Raw genomic sequence first — 23,073 nt, forward strand, 5'->3', positions numbered from 1 at the left:
AGCAGAAAGGGATAAAAACGGAGGGGGAGGTAATGTACCCTTTTAAAATATGTTACACTTAAAAGATTAAATACCCTTTAAAAATTGATTTGAACTAGTCTAATATTTTGAGACTGTCTAAAAATCATATGATATTGTTAAATGCAGTTACTTAAAATGCCATTCCCCTACTCCCTCCTTGAATAACTGCTACAACTAGCTTTTCATTAATATTGCTTAAAGTAACTATCGCCAAAAAGCATGCAAACATGTAAAAAGTCTTGGTGTGTATTACAAAGTAAAATCAAGTGTTTGTAGACATAGCTAACGCTATTGGGGCTATCAGGGCCCAATCCAACTCCCATTGAAGCCAATGGGATTCCTTCCATTGTTTCTAGTGTGCACTGGATTGGGTCTTTAATGAGAGAGGAATTTCAGAATGAAAGATTACTAAATGTTGTTTATGTCTTGTACTATAGAAACACAAATAGATGCATACATATTTTTATATATATATAGTGCAAGTTTTGCATTGTATATCTTAAAACATCTGCTTTTTAGCCAGTAAAATGACAGCCACCAATCTGACACTACGTTACAATTTTAAATTGTGTCAAAAAAACTACAGAAATTCATATACATTCATATGGTTGCCTAATGTTTACATCCACTTGAATCCAAATATGAATTTGAAAGGCGGAAGCTGTATTAGTATAATTGCACAATTCATTTTACATATGCTCTGGATGACTCTGAAGACAGGATATCATTTCTTGGACAGGTTTCCCTTCATAGCAGATTTGATATACGGCAGTGAACAGTGGAAACCTAGCAAAGAAAAGAACAAAGAAAAAAGTAAAAAGCAACATAAGATTACTCTATAATGTCTTGTTAGGTAGAGAAGAGAGCACTTGAGAATCTGTGCGTTTCTTTTAGAATTTACAAGGCACTCACGCTATGGTGATGAGTGCAGAACATATACAATACCTACATACATTTCTGAAATACGTCAGGCCCTCAAAAGCCTGATCATTAGCAAACCATACTGGATCCTGCAACATTGTTATGCATACCTTGGCAGTTCACTTATTTCACAAATTAAAACAAATGCTTGCCACTATCTTTTTCGCAATCATCTTATCACACGCTCAGCTATAAACAGAAAAGATCATCAACCTTTCTGAATAATGATCAAGTGTAAAAAAAAAAAAAAATTAGGCTATCACCATTTTTAAGAGATCCCATCAGATAAAAATCATGGACCAAACTTTTCAAATATAAGAGTGTAAAGTTAAGTATGGGTTTTAGGATCCTTAAAATAAATAGGAGCCTGACTTTTTATTTAATTTATTTTTAAGTTGGCCATGTTTTCAAAAATAAAGCTTCCATGTGTGTTTTACTGACATTAAAAGACTATTAAAACAAAGAATTTTTAAAAATCTAAATGTATTTATTTTTATATTCAGTGTGGACAATGAAAACAGACCTAGTCAATTTCACTTTCTAGCTCTCAAACAAAGGCTGCAGTGTTTAAGCTGCAAGCACCAAAACGCAACGTTTAAAATCAATGCAAAACTTTTTGTAGGAATTAAAAAAACAAAATTTCTGTTGGCCTTAGGGGATTTTTGTTTTTAAATATAAAATCTTATATTTTAAGCCTAAAATTGACATCACAATGTCCCTTTATGTGTGACCATTACTAGAGACGGGAACAAGACATATTGTACTTGCATGAAGCAAAAGTATGCTTCAAATGGACACAGGTATTGCATTGCTAGTTATCAGGATGTTCAGAGAAGTTACTTGATTTAAGATGGGACCATTGTTTCAAACAACATTTTAATACCAACTTATTGCTCTCCATCACAGAGAATATTTCTGTGAGCACAATTCCGAAGCACTTTAGTGAAAAAATGACAATGCTTAAGCTAATGGTGACGACAATACTACAGGCAGGAACAGCATGTATACGACATGTGAAATGTGCATCTGGGAACATTAAAGGGGTTAGTTCTGCAACTACCTTTCAGATAAAGAGTTCTATAGCCAACTTACACTGTAAATATACATGCTGATCCTGCTAAGTGCAACTCTGTTGAGTATCACTGACTTCTACGTGCCTCCATATGACAAAGATCTATGCATCTGCATAGAAGTTTGCAGGATTGGGGCCTAAATTCTACCCTTACTAGCCTTTCAACCCTATGTTTTAAAATAATTAAAAAAAAAAAAAAAAAAAGCACCAGAGTGTACTACACAGTTTTTAAGCAAATGTTTGAAGGCTAGATTAAGAAGCCAATGCCCTTAAAAAAGGATCATTCAGCATCCAATAGGTGCAATAGTGGGAATGACAAGGGGGTCTGTGTAGTAACAAGCTGGAAATAACTTCACTAACTGACACAATCCAAAAATACTGACTGTTTTACACACAGGGTGTCCAAGAATGCATCCAGCAAAAATTTGCATGAGTTTTTAAAATTACACTTTAGGATAAGGACAAAAGCAGAGAAGTAAACAATAGCCTCACAAAAACTGCTGTGTTCAGCTCTGTGCTTGCCAAATGGAAAAGCAGAAAAATAAAAAAATAAAAAGTTATTTGAAGATGTCTAAGGGCTAGTCTACACTTACCCGGTAGTTCGACGGCTGCGGATCGAAGTTCCGAGTTCGATTTATCGCGTCTGGTGTGGACGCGATAAATCGAACCAGGAAGTGATCCCCGTCGACTGCGGTACTCCAGCTCGGCGAGAGGAGTACCGCGAAGTCGACGGGGGAGCCTGCCTGCCGCGTGTGGACCGCGGTAAGTTCGAAGTAAGGTATGTCGAATTCAGCTACGTTATTCACGTAGCTGAATTTGCGTACCTTACTTCGACTTGGGGGGTAAGTGTAGACCAGGCCTAAGAGAGCATTACAAATAGTAAGTATTGAAAGCAGTTGTTCTAAACAGCTTTCTTCCCCCAACCAGCTTAATTGTGCATACGTTGCAGAGATAGGACTTATGTGCCTTATTTTTAGAGCAAGTACTAAAACATTGAAAAGCAGATGGTGCATGAAAAAAATTGTACTTTAAAAACTACCAAAAATAATTTTTAGAAGGGACTGCCAATCAACAGATGAAACTTTTCATTTTTGAGATTTTGCCTCATCCAAAAAAGGAAGAGATGAAGAAAACACATTCCAAGTTTTACTAAACACAGACTACATATGGCTTTAGGAATCAGGCACATGCAGAATCTCTTGAATAAATGACATCAGGACAACCTGCTTTGTTTTGTATCAGGACATACTAAGTTACATGATTCTAGTTTACCACAAACTAGGTGTTACAAAGGAAAGACAACCACAATATCAAAGCTAACATCCATGCTTCTGACCCTTCTATGAGATGAAAGCAGCCACTACATACAGCTGGTCAGTTAAACAGAATTTTAATAACAAGGCTCCCTTTCCTTGGAGATAAGCAACAAATTTTACCAGCAAGAAAGCTACTGGGTAGTCTCTCTGTTTACAGGGTTTATTAAGAAGCTCAGCTTTATATTTTAGTTTATTGTTTATTTACAGTTCTGCAATATTGTGAGTTAACATAGACCTTAAGTAAATGCCTGTTTATATGTTTAAGTTATATATGAAACTAATAAGAAGATACATCAGGCTTGACAAACAATTCCCTTGTTTATTAGTTTCGCTGTGAGAGTTATAATCTTATGCAGATAAGATGTTTCCCTTTTGCATCAGGGAGTTCACTCTTCATTGCATTCCAATAACTTACCAGTGAGAACTAATGCATCACATACTGAAAAGAACCTGAAACTGAGTCCCTAACATTGCTCCAGAAGTACACCAACCAGTTTTGCAGGCAGGCTATTGGGGTAGTTGTGAATATGGATTAAATGGTGGAATTTTGCCTCAGAAGTTTTCAGTTCCTCTGTCGGCTAGCAAACACCAAAAACCAATATACTAGATGCCGTATTTCCCTTTTTGATTTGTCAAGGTGTATAAGCACTGAGCTGCCATCCTTTAGACATATCTTACAATTTTTGTATGCAGTTTCATCTAAGTGATTTGGAATAAGCGCTATTAAGCTGTACAAATCAATGGCCAAACAGCTGATGCAGAAACATAGCATGGTTGATTGATTAGGGTCAACAGGATATACCTATAGTACATTCCAGAGACTATAACCTGGACCAAGCATTGTTAAACCGATGCAGCTTTTCTCTCATGGCTCGACCCTGCAAGGTGCTGAACACCATCAACTCCTAGTGAAGTTGGTGGGAGGTGAGGGCACTTAGCAAGAAAGATGAAAGATGCTGAGCACCTCACAGGATCAGGCCCTGAGTTCAGAAGTATCCCTCCCACCCACCCCGCCCTGCCAATTTCAAAAGGATACCAATTTTGTCTTTATTTTTACTCTGTTAGTAGCCACAAATCTTAATTTCTGAATTATAACCAGCAGCAATTAATAGAACAATAGTCACCAGGACAATTATTCTAGGCAAGTCATCAGGAATGGCTACAAAATTTGTCAAAAAACTAAATACTTCCCTTATGAGAAACTCAAGATTATTCTGGGAAAAAAGTAAAAGAAAGTCAAAACTAGGCAAAGACAAATCAAACATGCCACTATGCTTCCTAGGCCATATCCCCTCAGACACTTGCACTCATGGCCCGATGCTCTCATCCACATTCTGCCTCTGTGGCATAGTCTTCCACCACTTCTGACTCCATGGAAGCCCATTCATGGGAACTCCAACTCCCCCCTGGAAACCGCCCCCCCCCCCAAAAAAAACAAAAAACAAACAAAAAAACCAACCCAACCAACAACTGCTTTTGGCTCTATTAAGTTATGCTGCTTTCTGGTCCGCATTGCATAACCCAACCCTGGAGTGTGTATAAGGAGGACAATCCAGGGGAAGCCGATGGGAGGGGAAGGAAATGGAAACAAGGCTCCTGCAAGAGTCATGCTGTTCAGAGGTAGACAAGAGCCAGTAGGAAAAGGCAGCAGAGCTGAGGCAAGGGGCATCCCTGAGATCTGTGCAGTAAGGAAGTAGAATTTCTATCTCCATGGGAATTTCCATGGGTGCCAAACCATATGATTAGGAAATTCCAAGTTAAAACCTAGGGTACCTCCTCTCTCCTACATTACTTTATTCCTGCCTAGGGCAGAAGGGATCACCAAGATATCTCTGAGTAAATGGAGGATTAAATTGCATAGCATTCAGTGTTTAAATATAGGCTCCCACTCCATTAGGTCTAGTATATATATTAAAGTCACGTTAATCTAGCTGTTTTAAAATGTATGCATTTTGTTGGGGTTTAAGTCACTTTGTCAGCATTTTACCTTTTTGCTTTTATGTTCAGGAAACAGTCATCATGATCAAAAAGCTAAGCATTAAAAAATGGAGGGGAAAACAAAACAAAAGAAATGCTCCATATCCTCTTACTTACTTATCCACCATTCCTTTCTGCTTCAGGATACGATATACTTCTGCCGAAGTCTGTGGTCCCTGCAATTTCTGACCATTTAGCATTTCTTGCTCCAGTTCTTCAATGGACTTAACAGTATTTAAAAAAAATAATAATAATAATTTAAAAAATAGGTTAATCATAACAAGGTTTTTACCAACCTAAGAAACCATTTTGAAGAATATTATGAAGAATAAGAAGGTTATTAAACCCTGATAAGGGTCTTCTCCTCTGCTGCATGACCCCACTGCTTCAGCATGGGGAGACAGCTCCCGAAGTTTGCCCAGCTGACGGTGGTAGAACTAAAATCTTAAATGAACAGTCACTCAACATGAGTGTTAAGATGCGTGAAGACTTGATGGGAGAAGCTGGCTAGTGTCATTGCAGGATCCTAACACTTCCTCTAAAAGCAGCCTACGGTTTTCATAACAGTATTTACCTACATGCTTGTGTGTAAACTTCCTCTTTCCCCTACTCCCTACCTCCAGTTCTCCTTCTCTTTGGAACTGCCTCATTCATTCTAGCTTTGCAACACTGTCTCTATGGTAACACACTAAAGGACAAAAGGAGAGACAAGACTATGTTAACGGATTACAATGTGACTAGTATAACTACAGTATTATATTAACAAGTCAGCACTGAACCTAGTGCTCCTATGACATAGATTTCTGCAATGCTAGCCATCACACAGAGAGGAAGACAGGCTTTGGTACAATACCTTCCCAGTTTTAACAAATGCTTCAGCCACCCTTCGATTGCGGCCACCATAACACGTTGTGATCAGATCAGCGACTCCACAACTCTCCAGGAAAGTGGCAATAGACACCTGTCCCTTGCAAAAGATTTTTGCAAATGCAATCATCTCCATTAGGCCAAGTCGAATAACAGCAGCTTTGGTATTATCACCACAGCGAAGGCCATCACAAAACCCAGCTCCCACTGCCACGATGTTCTAATGAAAGGAGAAAAACAGTGGAAAGCAAATCAGCTTAGAGAACCTCTGAAGTCACAAAGGAAGAGAGTGCAAGTGTTCTGGTAAGAATTACATATACAAATACCTGTTCGCTTGTGTGAGATAGATGGCTGGATTAAGTACAAAAGCTAACACGAATACAACATTAAAGTTGAGAATACTATAAGGGAAGTCAAAAAACCAAGGAGCCAAATTCAGCCAATCTAGTGCAGGGAGGTTTTGAACACACCCTTTTACACCAGTCAAAATGGGGGTCTATAACCTACACAGCTAGAGCAATCATTGTGCCCTAGCGTGCGTGCGTGTGTGAGATCACCCCATGCAGGGGAGATGGTGTTTGTGCTCCTGGACTCCACTGATATTTCACTGGCAGCTGCTACATCCTTTTCTCCATTAGGAGATTCCAAGCTGCTGACTGGCTAATTCTACCTGCTTTTTGAACAGCGCTGAGCCCTTTCACCTCCCCAGAAGGGGAAGCTGTAGCCACGTTGCATTGCCAGAACCTGTCCCTCTTTCTGTCACCTTTTACATCCCTGCTCGCTGATACTAGCGCAGGCTGCTGTTCTGGCCAAACTAGAGACATTTTCGGGGGACGTGTGAGATGAATACATTTCCCAGGTGTACTGATCACGTCTGACACTACTGTCTTCCTTGGAGACACCACAGCAGAGCTTAATGCAGAAGGAACCAGTATCGCTTTATGGTGTTTCTCCATGATATTCACCCTGCAGTTTTTGAACAGTATGATCCAGATATAGCATGAAACTTCCCTTTAGGTGCCAACCACTTGTCTGCTGGACACTCAATATTTTTTAGACTGTATGTCAATGAATGGCAAAAGTGAGCCTCCAATTTCTGCTGTTTTGACTTTGTTTACTCTCTCTACTTCAAAGCTGCTCAGCCCAGTAACCCACAATTTGACCCAGAGTGCTTAAATTGTTTGCTTTTGTCTTTCATTATTTGTTTGTCAGAGGGAATAGAAGAGCTAGTAATAGTGCTTTTAGCAGGCCTTGAACAGGGAAAACAGTGTATGTGTTTTAATTCTGAAAGCATCAGCTTGTTAGACCTTTTCTACAATGTTGCCATTGCACATTCTGACAGGTAGCCTGCAAGTAATGAAGAAGTGATTGACACACACAGCCTCATAACATAGGTACACCTAGGATATCATAGCCTCATACAGGGACTTTATGAATTCACATGCCGCACTATGTATTTCCACTTTCCTCTGACCTCTCCTTAATGAAAGGAGATATATATATTGAGAGAGAATTGTCATATTATAGGTAGCGCAGGTAGCAAAGCCTACAGTTAAGTTTGCCTAACATGTTTGATTATTCTCTTTTTCCAGTTATAACTTCAAACTAACCATCTGGGCTGAAATTTTCCATGTCAAGTGTCTGCCCTAGGCTCAATTTTTGGGGAAGCATCAGATGAATGCTTCAGCCGTTTCTCAGAATAAGGTTAGGGGAAAAAATACATTGTTTTGCATATATTTAAAAAAACCCACAGCTGTTTTGTTCAGAAACTAATGCTTTGGAACAGGGGCCTGCAAATTGGCAGGGAGTTTGTCTTGGTGCCAGGGCTGTGCCTTGAGCTGTCCCTATGAAAATTTGCTTAAACTTGGCAAAGTTATAAGCATCTGAAAAATCTCAGTTCACACGTGCTCAGTATAGATTTAAAAGAGTTCAGCCACTAAATTCATTGAAGAGTCCCTCAGAACTGAACATTCTCCCTCCCCTCACAGATGGAGCCAACTGGACTGTACATGCACTACCTCCACCAACTGACTAAGAATGCTCCGGTGACAGGTTGTATCACAGAAACCCCCTTGGGAGTTGTCACCCGACGTGCCAAGACTACTTCTATTCCTGTTTTCCCTGCCTGCTCAGGACTCCAGCATCCTGTCTTGCTGAGCCAGACACTCCCGTCTGCTCCAACACAGACCCAGGGTCTGAATTACTTGCCCCAAAGCTGCAGGTTTACCTGAAAACAGCTCACAGAAGTGTGCTTGTCTTTAGCACTCAGATGCCCAACTCCCAATGGGGTCCAAATCCAAATAAATCCGTTTTACCCTGTATAAAGCTTATGCAGGGTAAACTCATAAATTGTTCGCCCTCTATAACACTGATAGAGAGATATGCACAGTTGTTTGCTCCCCCAGGTATTAATGCATACTCTGAGTTAATTAATAAGTAAAAGTGATTTTATTAAATACAGAAAGTAGGATTTAAGTGGTTCCAAGTAGTAACAGACAGAACAAAGTAAGTCACCAAGCAAAATAAAATAAAATGCGCAAATCTATGTCTAATCAAACTGAATACAGATAATCTCACCCTCAGAGATGTTTCGGTAAGTTTTTTCCTCAGACTGGACACCTTCCAGGCCTGGGCACAATTCTTTCCCCAGTACAGCTCTTGTTCCAGCTTAGGTGGTAGCTAGGGGATTCTTCATGATGGCTCTTCTCTCCCCTCTGTTCTGTTCCACTCCTTTATATATCTTTCGCATAAGGCGGGAACCGTTGGTCCCTCTGGGTTTCCACCACCCCCCTCACTGGAAAAGCACCAGGTTAAAGATGGATTCCAGTTCAGGTGACATGATCACATGTCACTGCAAGACTTCATTACCAGCTTGCCAGCACACACATATACAGGAAGAGTCACAGGTAAAACCCAGCCATCTGCAGACAATGGTCCTGGTTAATGGGAGTCATCAAGATTCCAAACCACCATTAATGGCCCACACTCTGCATAATTACAATAGGCCCTCAGAGTTATATTTTGTATTTCTAGTTTTAGATACAAGAGTGGTATATTTATACAAATAGGATGATCACACTCAGTAGATTATAAGCTTTGTAATGATACCTTACAAGAGACCTTTTGCATGAAGCATATCCCAGTTACATTATATTCACTTATCATATTTTTATAAAACCATATAGACTGCAACGTCACAGCTCCACCCCAAGGCTACGGGGCTAAGCAGGACTTCCCCTGCAACTGGTCCTCCTGGCTGCCAGGGATTACCTTGGTGCTGGGTACAGGAGCTGGGAGCAGGAAAACTCTCTCTCCTGAGCTCTCATTTATCCTGCTGCTGGCACCCAGGCAGCATGCAGGCAAAAGGAAAAACAGCCTGTCTTGAATGCAGATGGCTGATGAATAAGAAAGGTTGGGGGCAGGACCTTAGGCAGAAATATCAAGCTTGGTTTCTTTTACAGTCCTCAGTGAAGAATGGACGTGTACGAAGAAAGCTTGTTCATGACTTTAAGTTAGGAAGTTTAAAATCATGCATGAAAATATTTGTTTTTTTGTGATATTCTATGTGGTTTGGGCAAAGGTGCTACTGGGGCCAACTTCTAGCTCAGGAGCTCTCAAATTTTTCTTAGTGTACTGAAACATGGTCCACTGAGTGTCTTGTAGACACCTCCTTTCCTATTGCAGAACGCCTATATGGCAACTCCAGCAAGTGATATTGGGAAGCACTATGCACTTTCAGTTTTCTTTTAATATAACTTAGTTGCTGGATATATGAAGGAGAAGCTCTCACCAAGAGCAGCCAGGTGCTCCACCAATCACAATTGGAGAACCTCTGTTCTAGCTTAAAAGGTTGGAGACCATTAGAAGATCAGTTTAATGAAGATCTGTGCAAGACAAGAGAGTCTTATTTTGAAGACAAATAAATAATAATAATACCACCACCTAGTACATGGTGCTTTTCATCAGTAGATCTCAAAGCACTTTACAAAAGGAGGTCAGTATCATCATCATTTTACAAATGGGGGAAACTGAGGCATGCAAAGGTGAATTGACTTTCCCAAGCCCACCCACTAGACCCAGTAGCAGCACCGGGAACAGAGTCCAGGTCCTCTGAGTCCCAAGTCCAATGCTCTGTCTACTAGGCCACACTGTCACTCCTTAATTTGAAACAGCAATGTTAACATACACTCTAGTGGTCCCTACTCTGATAGTTAAGATGCTCCTTTGCCTTTTGCTGCCATCAATAAACTCTTTTTTCCCTGTTGACAAGGTTCCATTAAATTATTTGACAGATGCAAGCTCCAGTACCATCTGCTGCCTATAAGATTTAATATACATGACATTAATATGCAGCAGCACAGATATCCTGAGCTCTATTATCACTAAAGCCCCTATATTTTCAGTTGCATGCATATCCACTACATTTGCAGGAACTCATATTTATGCACAATAGAAATGTGCCTATCTGTTTGCAAGCTCAAATACTCAATTTACCTATGCAAATACCTGTTTGTGCACACAGCTGTGGAGTTTTGGAGGCAAAGTGAGAGCAATTCTATTTTGCAGGTTCATGGTTTAAAAATGTTGTCTTAATGATGACTTGAAAATAAGAGCAACTCAATGCCCCAAGCTAGCCAAGCTAAAATGAAATAAATACATTAAATAACACTACTGAAAAGCTTTTTTTTTTTTTTTTTTTTTTTAAACAAACACTAAAAAAAGGTCACCTGTAGGTGACTCTGGGTCTCACTCCATGGTGGCACCTCAGCACACAGGAGCCAACAACTCAACTTTGAATACCACTACCTGCCAGCTATCTCAAGTAAGCAAGGAGGGCCCAGCAACTGGAGTGAATACAAAAAAAAAAAAAAAAAGGAGGAAGTGCTTCTGAATGAGTCTGCCCTGAGAGAGGTATCTTGAGTCTGAGATGAGAGGATCTAAATGGTAGACAGAGCAGATCTAAGCTAGGACTGGACTTTAACAGACATCTAAGCAATACGATAATATAAAGTTGAAGCCCAAGAAGATGGTTGAGTTTTGATCCTACCCAGAGTTTAGGGATTGTTGTAGAACAGGTGGGAAAGTCATCTTCTCATAAGCAACTTAGTGTGATCACACAGAGTCCTTCAGAAATGCAAATTTGATTATCATCAAAAGGCTATGCATATTGCGTATGCTATAGCTCCAGACTTTGATGACCATCTGAGCATTTTGTAACGTGAGGGTCAGTGCCAACAAAGAATAATTTAAAACTTGCAATCCAACATTGGTTTTGACAGTAAGTTTATGGAGTCCCTCATCATGCTGATGCATATAGTTTCAGAGGCCTTTTTTATCCACACACTGTCCCTCCACAATCAATAGTAAAAGGAAAAGCAGAGTGTAATCCATGTAAGATTTCATGCCTTCATCTGTGCTGCAAACCTGAGCTGGTGTCTAAGGATACTCATACAAGTATTAGAGCCTGTTTTCCCTTCTGCTTACACATACTATTTTGCAGAAAGGAGTGAGACAACAGATATATGGGGTCGGGAAGGAATTTTCCTTCAGGCCAGAAGGAAATTTTACTTCAGGCCTGTTTTTGGGTTTTTTTTGCCTTCCTCTGCAGCATGGGGTACGGGTCACTTGCAGATTTGAACTACTGCAAATGGGGAATTCTCTGTAACTTGAAGTCTTTAAACCATGACTTGAGGATTTCAGTAACTCAGCCAGAGGTTAAGGGTCTATTTCAGGAGTAGGTGAGGTTCTGTGCAATTTGCAGGAGGTCATACCAGATGACCACGATGGTTCCTTCTGGCCTTAAAACCTATGAGTCTAATTCTCAGTGCATTTCACAACAGGAACCATTACTGATGCAGAACAAACCGGTGGATACCTTGTTCACAAAACCAGCAAGCTATTGTTTACAGCCATTTCTAGCTCTCTCCCGGATACCACCAGATCCAGTGACAGAACTGCAGCTCACATTTCAAACACTCTGTGAGTTACCATTTCAGTGCTCTCAATCTTCTATACTTCCAAATATCTCCATCAGCCCATTGTCAGAGAAAATAAATACAGCAAGTGAAGTAGATATTCAGAACATGTGTCTGAACAGCAATACAGCAGATGTTCTTTCATGATCACCCAGCTGTGATAGCCATTTTTAGTCTTCATTTAAATGTGCTTCAGAACAATTTCAAATGTAAAATTATCAGTCAGAAGAATGCTATGTTCAAAACTCTCTTATTTTCTGTGTTCCTTTCAATCTTTAGGCAATCATCCATATTGAAATCATCCCTGCTTGGAGGAGTAAGGGAGGAGGAGAAAGGAATGAAACTAGTCCAGAGGTATAGCTGTATCATAATCTTCTATTGTATACCAGTATATTATGCAAGAAATAAAGCTGGAATATTATAAAGATCTTGTTTTCATATGTCTTTGTTTAAACTACGATGCAGAAACCAGAATCATGTAAGCACCTCACATACTCAAAAATAAATACTGTAGTTGCATTTTACTAATTCCTCCTCCAAAAGCAAGTATTGGGATGGAATATATGCCTTCTACTGTATTCAAGACTGCAGTTTGCAGTGGTACTGCAGACAATTAAAATAGGCACTGCTGCAGAAGTTAAGGTCAGAATCTCTCTTTATTTACAACAGTACCCTCACAGTATAGCATGTTGTCCTCATGGATCACATAATTTCCCCCCTCACTTTTCAAAGAGTGAAATTACATAGCTCCAATTTTCACCAATTTACCATGATGTGATTCCCAATCATATTGAAGAGACAGGAAAATTCCTGAACAGATTTTAAAAGCTAGCACACATTTGTACTCTAAAATATGATTATTTAAAAAACAGATACGACCAGGTTAATCATATCTTCAAAAACAAAAAGAATTTTTTTTACTAAATTACCATTAATAAAATTTTAAAAATTCTCTCTATTTTAAAGTAGCCTAGTTTACATTTCACTATCTGTTTTCCCCCCATTTTGCTTAGTATAGACAAGAAAAATAGGCTAGAAACTTAAAGTAAACTGGCTAGTCAATTTCACATTCAGGTTCTCAATGCACTAGCCCAAGAGAGCAATGTTTGAATTATGAACAGCTCAGGGAAGTGTTTACATACCCACAGTCAGGTTGGCACAAAACTTAGGTTTAAAGAAAAAAAAAAAAAAAGTGCTTTGCATGACAGACAAAAAAAAAAAAAAGTGTTGACCCAAATAAAGGTTTTCATGAAATTAAAAAAATTACAATGAGTTTGTAAAAGAAAAAAATTCATAAACACAAACATTTTTGTTTGCAATACAAATGTTAGCCTAGTAGATGAGAACCTGAAAGTAAAAGATTATTTGTCTATTTCCACTACACAAGAGGGACAGAACTTAACAGCACAAGTAAATTACATTTTTTAAAAATTCTCAATTTTAATAATGTAATGTATTTTATAATATAAGCAAGACTGAAATCTACAGATGAAAGCGCTAGATATATTATTTGATTTATTAAAAATAGATGGGGCCAGATTTTCACTTGGTGTAGCTCCACTGATGTCAACTGAAATATGAAGATTTATACCACATGGGAATTTACACCAGATTGGGCCATGTTTTTTAACCCAACGTGAACCCTTTATTAGTTTTAAACAACCCGCTCTGTTTTTTATTTATTATTCCATGAAAAGCTTCAGTTAATCTTTGATTTCCTGAAAAGCTCTTCACAGGTGAATCTGGAAGTTGTTTTTGTTTGTTTAATTAGCAACATGCTGTGATCAACACTCACTGGGTTGTCTCCTCAGGGCACAGTATTTTATCAATTCCTTTTTATGTTCTTTTAAAGTGTCAGCATCAGACGCTAGTAGACTAGGCCTTTTAGACCCATAACCAGTGACTTTAGCTGATGAGTAACAACATCTAAAATTCATTCAGACCAGTATTCACAAACATTAATAAATAATAATAATAATAATAAAGAACAGATCAAGAAAATATGAAGATTTAATCTTAGTGGCTATCCAGATTCAGAAGAGAAACTGTCTTAAATTCTTCAACACTTACAGATAGATGCTTATGTCTATATTAACTTGGACCTTCCAGCAACGAGTCAGCAGACATCCAAGTCCTACAGGAGTTGAGACACACCAATCTCAAGGTCCCTTTCACCTAGAGCTCACTCTCTGAGCTGAAGTCAAAACCCCAACATTCACTGGTTTAAGTCCCACCTCTAATTCTGCCTCCAAGGAGTTTTCGTGTTCCCAGAGAGTTCCTTCTTCCATAAGTATACAGGAATTAGAGCTGGTCAGAAAATGTCAAAATGAAATTTCAACAAGCAAAACAAGTGAACAATCTAAATCTGTAATTTTTTTCTGAGCAACTCTAACAGGATTGTGTGCAGGGGTGTTTTCCTGGTGACTCTGCATATCACCACTAGAACATCTTAAAGCCATGGATAAACTAGGCCAGATTCTGATCTCAGTAACATCAGTATAAATTCAGAGTCACTGCAGTAAAGCCAGTGGAATAACTCCAGATTACGCTAACATAACGGAGATCAGAACCTAGCTCACCAGTCCATTACAGGCATCCTGCCAGTTACATATTTAAATCCTGCTTGAAATTATGCCAGATTCACAGCAAAAGCTATTTGAAAGCCAGGCTCCTCATCTCCTACAAATTACCTGAATGTAGTTTAAGATTCCATGATTTCCCCCACAACAACCTCAACCTGACTAACAGAACCAGGAACCAAAGAGCCCCTCAAGTAAAATAGAGTATTTCATGTAACGTTTACTAATCGTTACAGTGTTTATGCTGACTAGCACTACATATTACTTTATTATATTTGGGAGTCTTATTTTTCTTTTCAGTGATTTTCTGAAGTATCATAAATGTAGGTTTACTAGTACATGACTGTGTTCAGTGAAATTGCTTCCCGTCACAAACATTAGAGAACACGAACTATTGTATAACTGGCCAGGGGCCCAAGCCATTAACAACATATATATAACAATTTCCTGTAAATTAACCCGAAAAGAAAAGAAAAAATCAATAGGAATCATTTTAAGCTACACTTCACTTCCTATCGGTACAATTCAGTTACAAAAACAAAAGAAAAAACAGCTTTGTAGTTCTTTGAAAGAACAGAAAAATATTTGTTTTACTGTTCAGCAATTCTGCACAAACCTTATCCAATACAAGTTTGGAGAATACATGCACAAGATTTGTATACAACAATATAGTGCTTTACATCTTCAAAGTGCTGCACCAACATTCACTATTTGAGAAGGACACACGGGTAATGAAAAAAAAAAAATCCCACTTCTTGTCCGAAAAATATTTATACCTACTACAGTTGCAACCATCATCTCAAATTACTACAGCTGGAAGGAATTAGAAGACATTCTCCATTTTTAGGTTTATTCTGTGCGCATTTGACAGCACTTTGTGCTTAGTCAGTTTACTTGTTTTCCTTATTGTTTGCATGGGTCTTTCATCACATAGCAACGGGGAGAGAAAAAGCATTTTAAAGAGTATGAAAATGGCAGCATAATGCAGACTCAAGTCCAGTTCCTGAAGTTACTTTTAACTCATTTTTTAAAACTGTTGTGATTTCATGTTCATGGAGTCCCTTTACTACTTACTGCCCATCTCCCAGAAATGTATTTATTGCTATTCTCATTTGCAGATGGAGAAACTATGGCTCAGAGGGCCAAATTCACCATTGGTGTTACGTAGATGAAGTTCTAGCGAAGTCAATGGCAATCTACCAGCTTATTCCTGTGGTGAAACTGGGCAAGGGAGACTAAGGCCCCATCCATGCTTCTGAAACTACCTCTAACCTGATAGGATGAAAATAACAATTCGCAGGATTTCTCAGCAAGCGCAAGGCTTTATCAGAATAAGCCAGAATTAGGTACCATAAGCAAAAACAGGAATAAAAAGGAAATTCCCAGTCTAGGGTTCATCCAGACTTTGGTATCTGGGCACAGGGCCTTGCCATTCTCTCTCTTCTCTCCAGGAGCCCTTATACCGCTTCACTGCAGTACCTACTTAAGGGAAGAGGAATGTAAATCTGGAGTTAACACCTAACCAGGCAGTGTCTGACTAGACTGCTCTCTGCCTCTTTGTTTTTCAAAGCCATTCCAGCTGGCACAGTTGAGCCAACTGTATAGATGGGACATAACTTTGCTAAAACACCTGGTCTGGGATAAGTCTTTAAAAAACTGTTTTAGCAGAGTTGTGTCCCACCTATACAGTCGGTATAACGGTGCCAGTAGAAGCGGCTTCTAAAAACAAATGAGATAGGGAGCAAGGGAACTATGTGGTTTCCAGTGCAAAAAAGGTTAACTTCAGCTTCACATTCCTCTCCCCTTGCATAGGGGCTGCTGTACACACAGACCTTGCCCAGAGGCTGGAATGGATTTTAAAAGTGTTTCAGGAGTGTAGATGCAACCAGGAGTGGTGCCTTGGTTTTTGCCGCCGTAGGCGGCAGCGCTCCTCCTCAGAGCATTTGGCGGCAGGGGTCCTTCCGCTCCGCCGAATTGCCGCTGAGGACGGCAAAATGCCACCCCCCAAATCCTGCCACCCTAGTCAACTGCCTAGGGTCGCCTAGTGGAAGTGCCAGCCCTGGATGCAAGATAACTTGCATGAAGCCACAGAGCAAGTAAGTGGCAGAGGTAGGAACAGAACTCAGGATATCTCGATGCAGAGCTCCATGCACTAACCACATGCCTTTCTCCAGTTTTATGTCTAGTATTTGCAGAGCTGTATGTTCAATTATTTTAGTTTTAAAGCATGTATTTTTTATATTTTAGAGAGAGAAACACACAGATAGACAACCTTTTAGGGGTAAATACTCTCCCCTTCTCCCCCCCCCCCCATCATCTCCCTTCCCCAGTCATAAAAATTCAGCACAGCTAACCGTACCTTAAGAGCACCACAAAGCTCAACAGTATCTGCATCGTCTACTACAGTTATTCGGAAGTTTGGCGTCTGCAGGAGTTCTTTGAAAAGAAGGCCGTTCTCCAGGATTTTACTGCCTGGTTTTTTTTTTTTTGGGGGGGGGGGGGGAGGGAGAAGAGAAAGCAAGCAATGAATAATGTATTCATTTATTATGCAGTCTTTTTATTGCAAGGCATAATACTTCAAAGCAGGAGTTAGATTGTTTTTCCCCACTTCCCCTCCCTCCAACCAAGATAGTTCTTAACATGGAGACATTTACCAGTAGTCTAAGACCTCAGAATAGACAGAAGAACGATCATATAACTTCACCACCACCTCCTTTTTGTTTAAATCCATTTCCCTTGTTTTCTTATTATTTAAATAATTAAAATTGGTTTGAAAAAAAATCTGTCCAAGTTATCTTCTCAGCAGCTGCAATTCTATGAAGTACTTTAAGCACATGTTCATACCTACTGGTAAAACAAGTCACAGATACCTTATTAACACAGCAAGCTAATGTTGCCCTGAAAAAGAAGTGTCTGTCAACATTATAAATTAAATCAACCATCTAAAATAATTATATGCAAGAGATGTTAACATGACACTAAGCTCACAAAGCTAACTACACAAAAGTAAAAAAAAAAAATTTATGGTCTAACAACATTAACTCCCTCAGATTGCACACAGCTGTATATATTTGAATGCACATGTGAGACTTTGTGAAATCTCTCCAGCCTTAGATGGGTGCAGAGAAATCTGTGCTAGTAGTTCCAATTGCAGGATCAAGGCCAACACCCGCAGTTTGGAAGAATTAGTTAAGATGAAAACCTACAAAGGATACAGTAGCACCCTTAAAAAGTTATAAATATGGAAAGAGAGAGAGTTTCACAAGCTGCAACACCTGTACTAAAAAACATCTAATCACTTGATATTAGACTATGTAGCAACCTATGCAGCAAAATGTTCTGCACAGCAGTGGCATGGCTACTTTATCAGTATTAAACAGTATAATTGTTACTTTGTGGGTTGGTAATTATTTCATTGTAAAAGAAATAAGGGTTGGCTCTGAAGACACAATCCTAATGAGATTTCATAATCTCTCCTCCCAATGCCTTACTGCTACATTTGGGAGTGCAAACATTATAGGAAGTTCAGAAATTAAATAAGAAAGACTTAGCAGCTTCTGATAATGACTGATTAAAGCTGGCAACGGTGATGTTCAAATTATTCAATGTGGAGTTTTGAGCATAGACATCGATATTTTAAACATTTTAATTACACAGAATGTTACCTATTGTGGTTTCACAGAACTTCTCTGCTGCTACCTCATTGGCAATGTTAGCTCCCATCAGCACACTGATGTCTATTCCCATTTTCTCTCGAATAATGTCAGAAATCAGTTTGAGTCCCTCTGGGCCTTCGTCTATTCCCTGCAGCCAACATTAAAGTGAATTACTGAACAGGCATTAGACAGAATAGATTGCGTCACAATTATCCTTCCTGGGTGGAAGCTACAATAAAGTTTATCCAGTTAGTGACAGAAGATAGTGGACTTGCTACCACTGAGATAAGACACACAGACACATCTGGCTATACAGTCTTGCCTCTACTGTGACCTTTTATGATGTCTTCCTTTGATACAAAATTGCACTTAAAAATTAGGAATTAGCTACCAACATCTAGATGATGACAACAGGGTTTATTTTGTGCTAAATAAAGGGCACAATCCTGTAAGGTGCTGCAAGTTCATCTCCCCTGGGAACAGATCCTCAGATGATGTAAATGAATGTCCCCCTACTGAAGTCAATGGAGCAACACTGATTTCCACCTCTTCAGGAGCTGGCCTACTGACCTCAGTAGAAAACAACGAGGCCCAGAAACTCATAGGATTGGATTTTAATATTTTTATGTAATATTTTGTGGGGAAAACACTCAAACTGAAATATCATAGAGAAATTGCTTCGTGTTTAATGACAGCAATGGCTTACTAATCAATCAGAGTTCTAGTCATCTTGAACACTACTACAAAGTGAAAAGCCCATTTGTAGATATGGAAGAAGCTGACTAATAATACTTTTACTCTTACGTAGCATTTTTCATCTATTGATTTCAAAGTGCTTTACTGAAATATCATTATCCCTGTTCTCCAGAGATAGAGAAATGGGGCAGAGAGAGACTGAAGTGCCTTGAGTAGATCAGTGCCAGAGTGGAGAATAGAATCCAGAACTCCTGACTGCTTGTGCCTTTTTCAGGGAACTGCAGTACCTCCTTCGTCCAAAGCTATTTCTCCCATGGAACCAAAATGTGTTGAATTAACTGTGCTTTTCCCCTCTATAGAAGCACAAGGCTCAAAACTGTCCACCTCCTTCCCAAAAAGTATAAATATTTAGGAGGTTATAGAAACATTTTCTTTGTAAAGCCTTATTTTTAAACAGTTTCTCATACCTAGCACACAGAAGAGCATCACTTTGAACTACACCATGGCCTTTTTTTTTTTTTTAAGTATAAAAAGGCATTGCTGAAATCCATTAAACTTTATATAAGCCACAGAAGACATTCAAGGCTGGCAGAGATTTGCATTCCTAAGGCTCAAAAAATAGTTTATTTTTAAAAACACTGCACAACTAAGAGACATTGTGAGACACACATGTATGAAACCAGCCAATTAAAATGTAAGTCAATTACTATACTGTTGCATTACTTTTTTCACTCTCATGCTCTCACTTAACATCTTTGTGGACCATATTGTACAGTGATGAGAATCTGAAAGAATGCTCATGTATGTGTTGTTTTTTAACAGCTCCAAAGATGTCTTGACAGTCTATTTATTAGGTCCCCGAACAGGCAATTAATCAACAGCTGCCATTCAGTCTCTTTAAAAGGCATTTGGAACAACTACCTAGATATGAATTTGCGCACTTGAATGAATAACCTGCATTGAGAGAGATCACACGTGACTGGATACTAAAACCAGACCTGCCGTGGACTTCTGCTGAAGTCAAAGGGAGCTGCACCTGCTTCTACGAGGGCTGAAGTTGATCTTAAAAGAAGCAGGAACCCAGGTGGATCTGACCTGATAACTTTCACAGTGTAGGGGTATTCCCCATGTGGGGTAGAGCCAATGTAATGGCTCCCAACATAGGCCAGGGCAATAGATCTAGATGCTGCAATGGTCACCAGAGGCAACTAGGTGTAAATTAGAACAACCCAAAGGCCGGCCAGAGAAGCTTTCAAATTGCTTTTCACTCCTGTGCTCTTCTTGTACTACAATGCTAAAAAAGCAAGTTGGATTCCATTTCCTCTTATTAGTCAACACAAACATTTACTGAGTTCCAGTCATTTACCTTGTCATAATCAATTTAAGGCAACATGATTACAGATGCATCATTCAGGGCCTCATCCGGCATTCACCAAAGACCCAGTTTTATTGTCACATATTAGGTTGAATTTGCAGGTCTGGCAGTTAAACGTACACCTTTTATTTGTAAAGAGAATATACTGCATATAGAAATCAGACAGAGAGAGGAGCCCACCAATGCCATTTTACATAGCCCTCTTTCAGAGCAGAACTACACTAACTACAGCATTTGTTACCCATGGCCACACTAAATGTACTTGCATAGCGATATAAATAGAGCAAGTGTGTGTATACATGCACGCATGTGCACGTGCTTAGAAATAAAAAAATCCTCCATTACTTATGAATGATGAGATGATTCCATTCTCACATGCTCTTTTGTTAGTGAGATCAGATCTCTGCCCCTTTGTACAGATTTTTGTCCCATTGACAGAAAGTGGAAATAGGTAGTTTGCACACAGTTGCAACTGAATAATAATAAAAAAAAACGTTTGCACCATTTCTTTAAAGAGAGCACCTACTGGACCAGAGAAGCAGCTTAACAATGGGAAGTTGTCTGGTAACCAGTTCTGGCTTGTGTAAGAGATGTCATCCAACATTATATTAAATATTCAGACTAATAATATACTAATGTTTATGGAAAAAAATAGAAAGTGTTTTCCCTTGCATAAATAAATACTTTTTCCTTTGCATAATTTTACCAGTGCATTAAATATTTATTCTTTACATAAATATAGTCAATAACCATCAAGAATTTAAACTGTATTTTTAAAGAAATAAAGACCCAGTTTCTGATCCAAATCTGATCTGGGTAAAAGCCACAGTAACCAGACTGACATTTAGAGTTATTCTGGTTTCACATTGACATAAATGACATCATGGTAAACATATAGGCCAGAATGAGTTAGGGAAGAATCAATTACATTTCTCTCAAGAGTTTAAGAAAAAGAGTGAAGGAACATGTCCTCAATTCTGTTGGTGTAGGCTACTTGGTGCCTTCAAAATGTTCAGTCTGGGATTTTATTTTCATCTCAGATAGCCAGATGGCTGACATGGAAGTTTTCGTCGCTATATATTTATTGCTTTCAACACTATGCCAGAATCATGTGCCCTGTTTCTTTCATCCTTCAATTCAATGAATGTATAATCAAAAACTGATCTGTAAAGTACAACACCTGAACTAGAGCAGTGTTACCTTTTAATAAAATTCAAGCTTTCAAGACTAAATCCCTTCGATAGGGCAGCACTGACAAAAACAAGATTCAATGGTTTCAGCTAAACTAAAGAGAGAGAAATTTATTTAAAAAATAAAAATGAAAGATCTGGAGGGTGAACCTGTGCCAGGAATGAGTACAGACAGGGGAACTTGTGCCGAGAAAATAAAGCACCCCCACCCTCAACCAAATGAAGGGCAAGAACAAAGTAATGTCTTCTAGAAGCTTGTGGGAATAACCAGATCTACCATAGCTTAATATTCAGAAACAAAATGTCATTTAAAACAGAAACTCCCTTGCCTCCAGCTCTATGAAAGCCCCTTTAAAATGCTGTTCCCAACAAGTTCCCATACTGGGACTGGTTTATCTTTTTGGATGGCTCTGAACAGTTTCTCTTGTTGCAGCAAAATCTTTGATGTGAACGAGAGCACTGTCCACTCAGTCACATGAGAGTCTCTCGTCAATTTTTAAAATGATCAGCTCAGTGTTTGGGATGTGAATTAACAACCAGACTATTATAGTTGTGCTCTGCTCTCCATCTAGTGAGGTGTCCAGAATGAGAAAGTAATAGGCTGAAAAGCCTGGTGGTGCAAAATATTTTTTTAAGTCAGTCTTGTAAGCAGTCTCACCTCCCTGTTACTGAAAATGACAGAATAAAATAAAAAACACTGCATAACAATTCATTAGTGACTAGGACTCAAATTCTGATTGTACATCCAAAGAAGTCCTACTGAACAATCAAGAAAAAATAACAATTTGGCTGGGACAGGGAAAGATTTTTCATCTCAAACTCTTAGTTGAATGGTTTCAGAAGATTCCATTATATATTGACAATGTTAACATATAGCATTTATTATACCTTGATGAGAGTTATCCCAACAGCTTTCTTTGGTACCCGTCCTGTGATCTCATCGCAGATCTTATGAATAAACTGGTGAGGAATGACAAAGACCAACAAGTCTGCATCTTGCACAGCTTCGTTAAGATTTGGAATGGCAATCTGTACAATTATGGGAGACAAAGGGGGTTGTGAAACAAAAGAATTTTTAAAAAATTAATTCTATTCAAAAGTTCTCTAAAAATAATCTAGACGAGCTTTCTGAGAATGATCATTTCTATCATGTTATATCAATAAGAGAAAAAAAACCCATGCACATTATATTCCTACACATGCGAGAGCATCAAATGCTTTCAAGCCAACCCAACCCAAGACATATTGGGCCAAATTTTGAAAGGGGCCTTTCCCTGCCTTCTAATATTGTGGACACAATCAATTGTACCTGCAAATGACAGAATTTAGACAGCTAACTACCAAATTTGCAGGAGCAAATGGTGTTCGCACCTAGAAATCAGAGTTCAGACATCTAACTAATATTCACAACCTAATTGATTGAAATGC

The 23,073-nt window shown here is 38.9% G+C and overlaps 1 protein-coding gene across 1 annotated transcript in view; it reads right to left on the bottom strand.

Moving 5' to 3' along the window:
* Positions 1 to 710: 710 nt before the first annotated feature.
* Positions 711 to 23,073, bottom strand: part of GPD1L (glycerol-3-phosphate dehydrogenase 1 like) — a 31,640-nt gene continuing 9,277 nt past the window's right edge. Inside the window, exons 3-8 of the mRNA XM_065399378.1 lie at positions 22,534 to 22,674; positions 18,394 to 18,532; positions 17,088 to 17,200; positions 6,161 to 6,394; positions 5,425 to 5,531; positions 711 to 807 (exon numbers count right to left, since the gene is read on the bottom strand). Coding sequence (XP_065255450.1) covers positions 711 to 807; positions 5,425 to 5,531; positions 6,161 to 6,394; positions 17,088 to 17,200; positions 18,394 to 18,532; positions 22,534 to 22,674 — 831 coding nt within the window. The remainder of the gene's footprint in view (positions 808 to 5,424; positions 5,532 to 6,160; positions 6,395 to 17,087; positions 17,201 to 18,393; positions 18,533 to 22,533; positions 22,675 to 23,073) is intronic.

Source organism: Emys orbicularis, chromosome 2 (genome assembly GCF_028017835.1).
Source record: "Emys orbicularis isolate rEmyOrb1 chromosome 2, rEmyOrb1.hap1, whole genome shotgun sequence".
Classification (NCBI taxonomy): Eukaryota; Metazoa; Chordata; order Testudines; family Emydidae; genus Emys; species Emys orbicularis.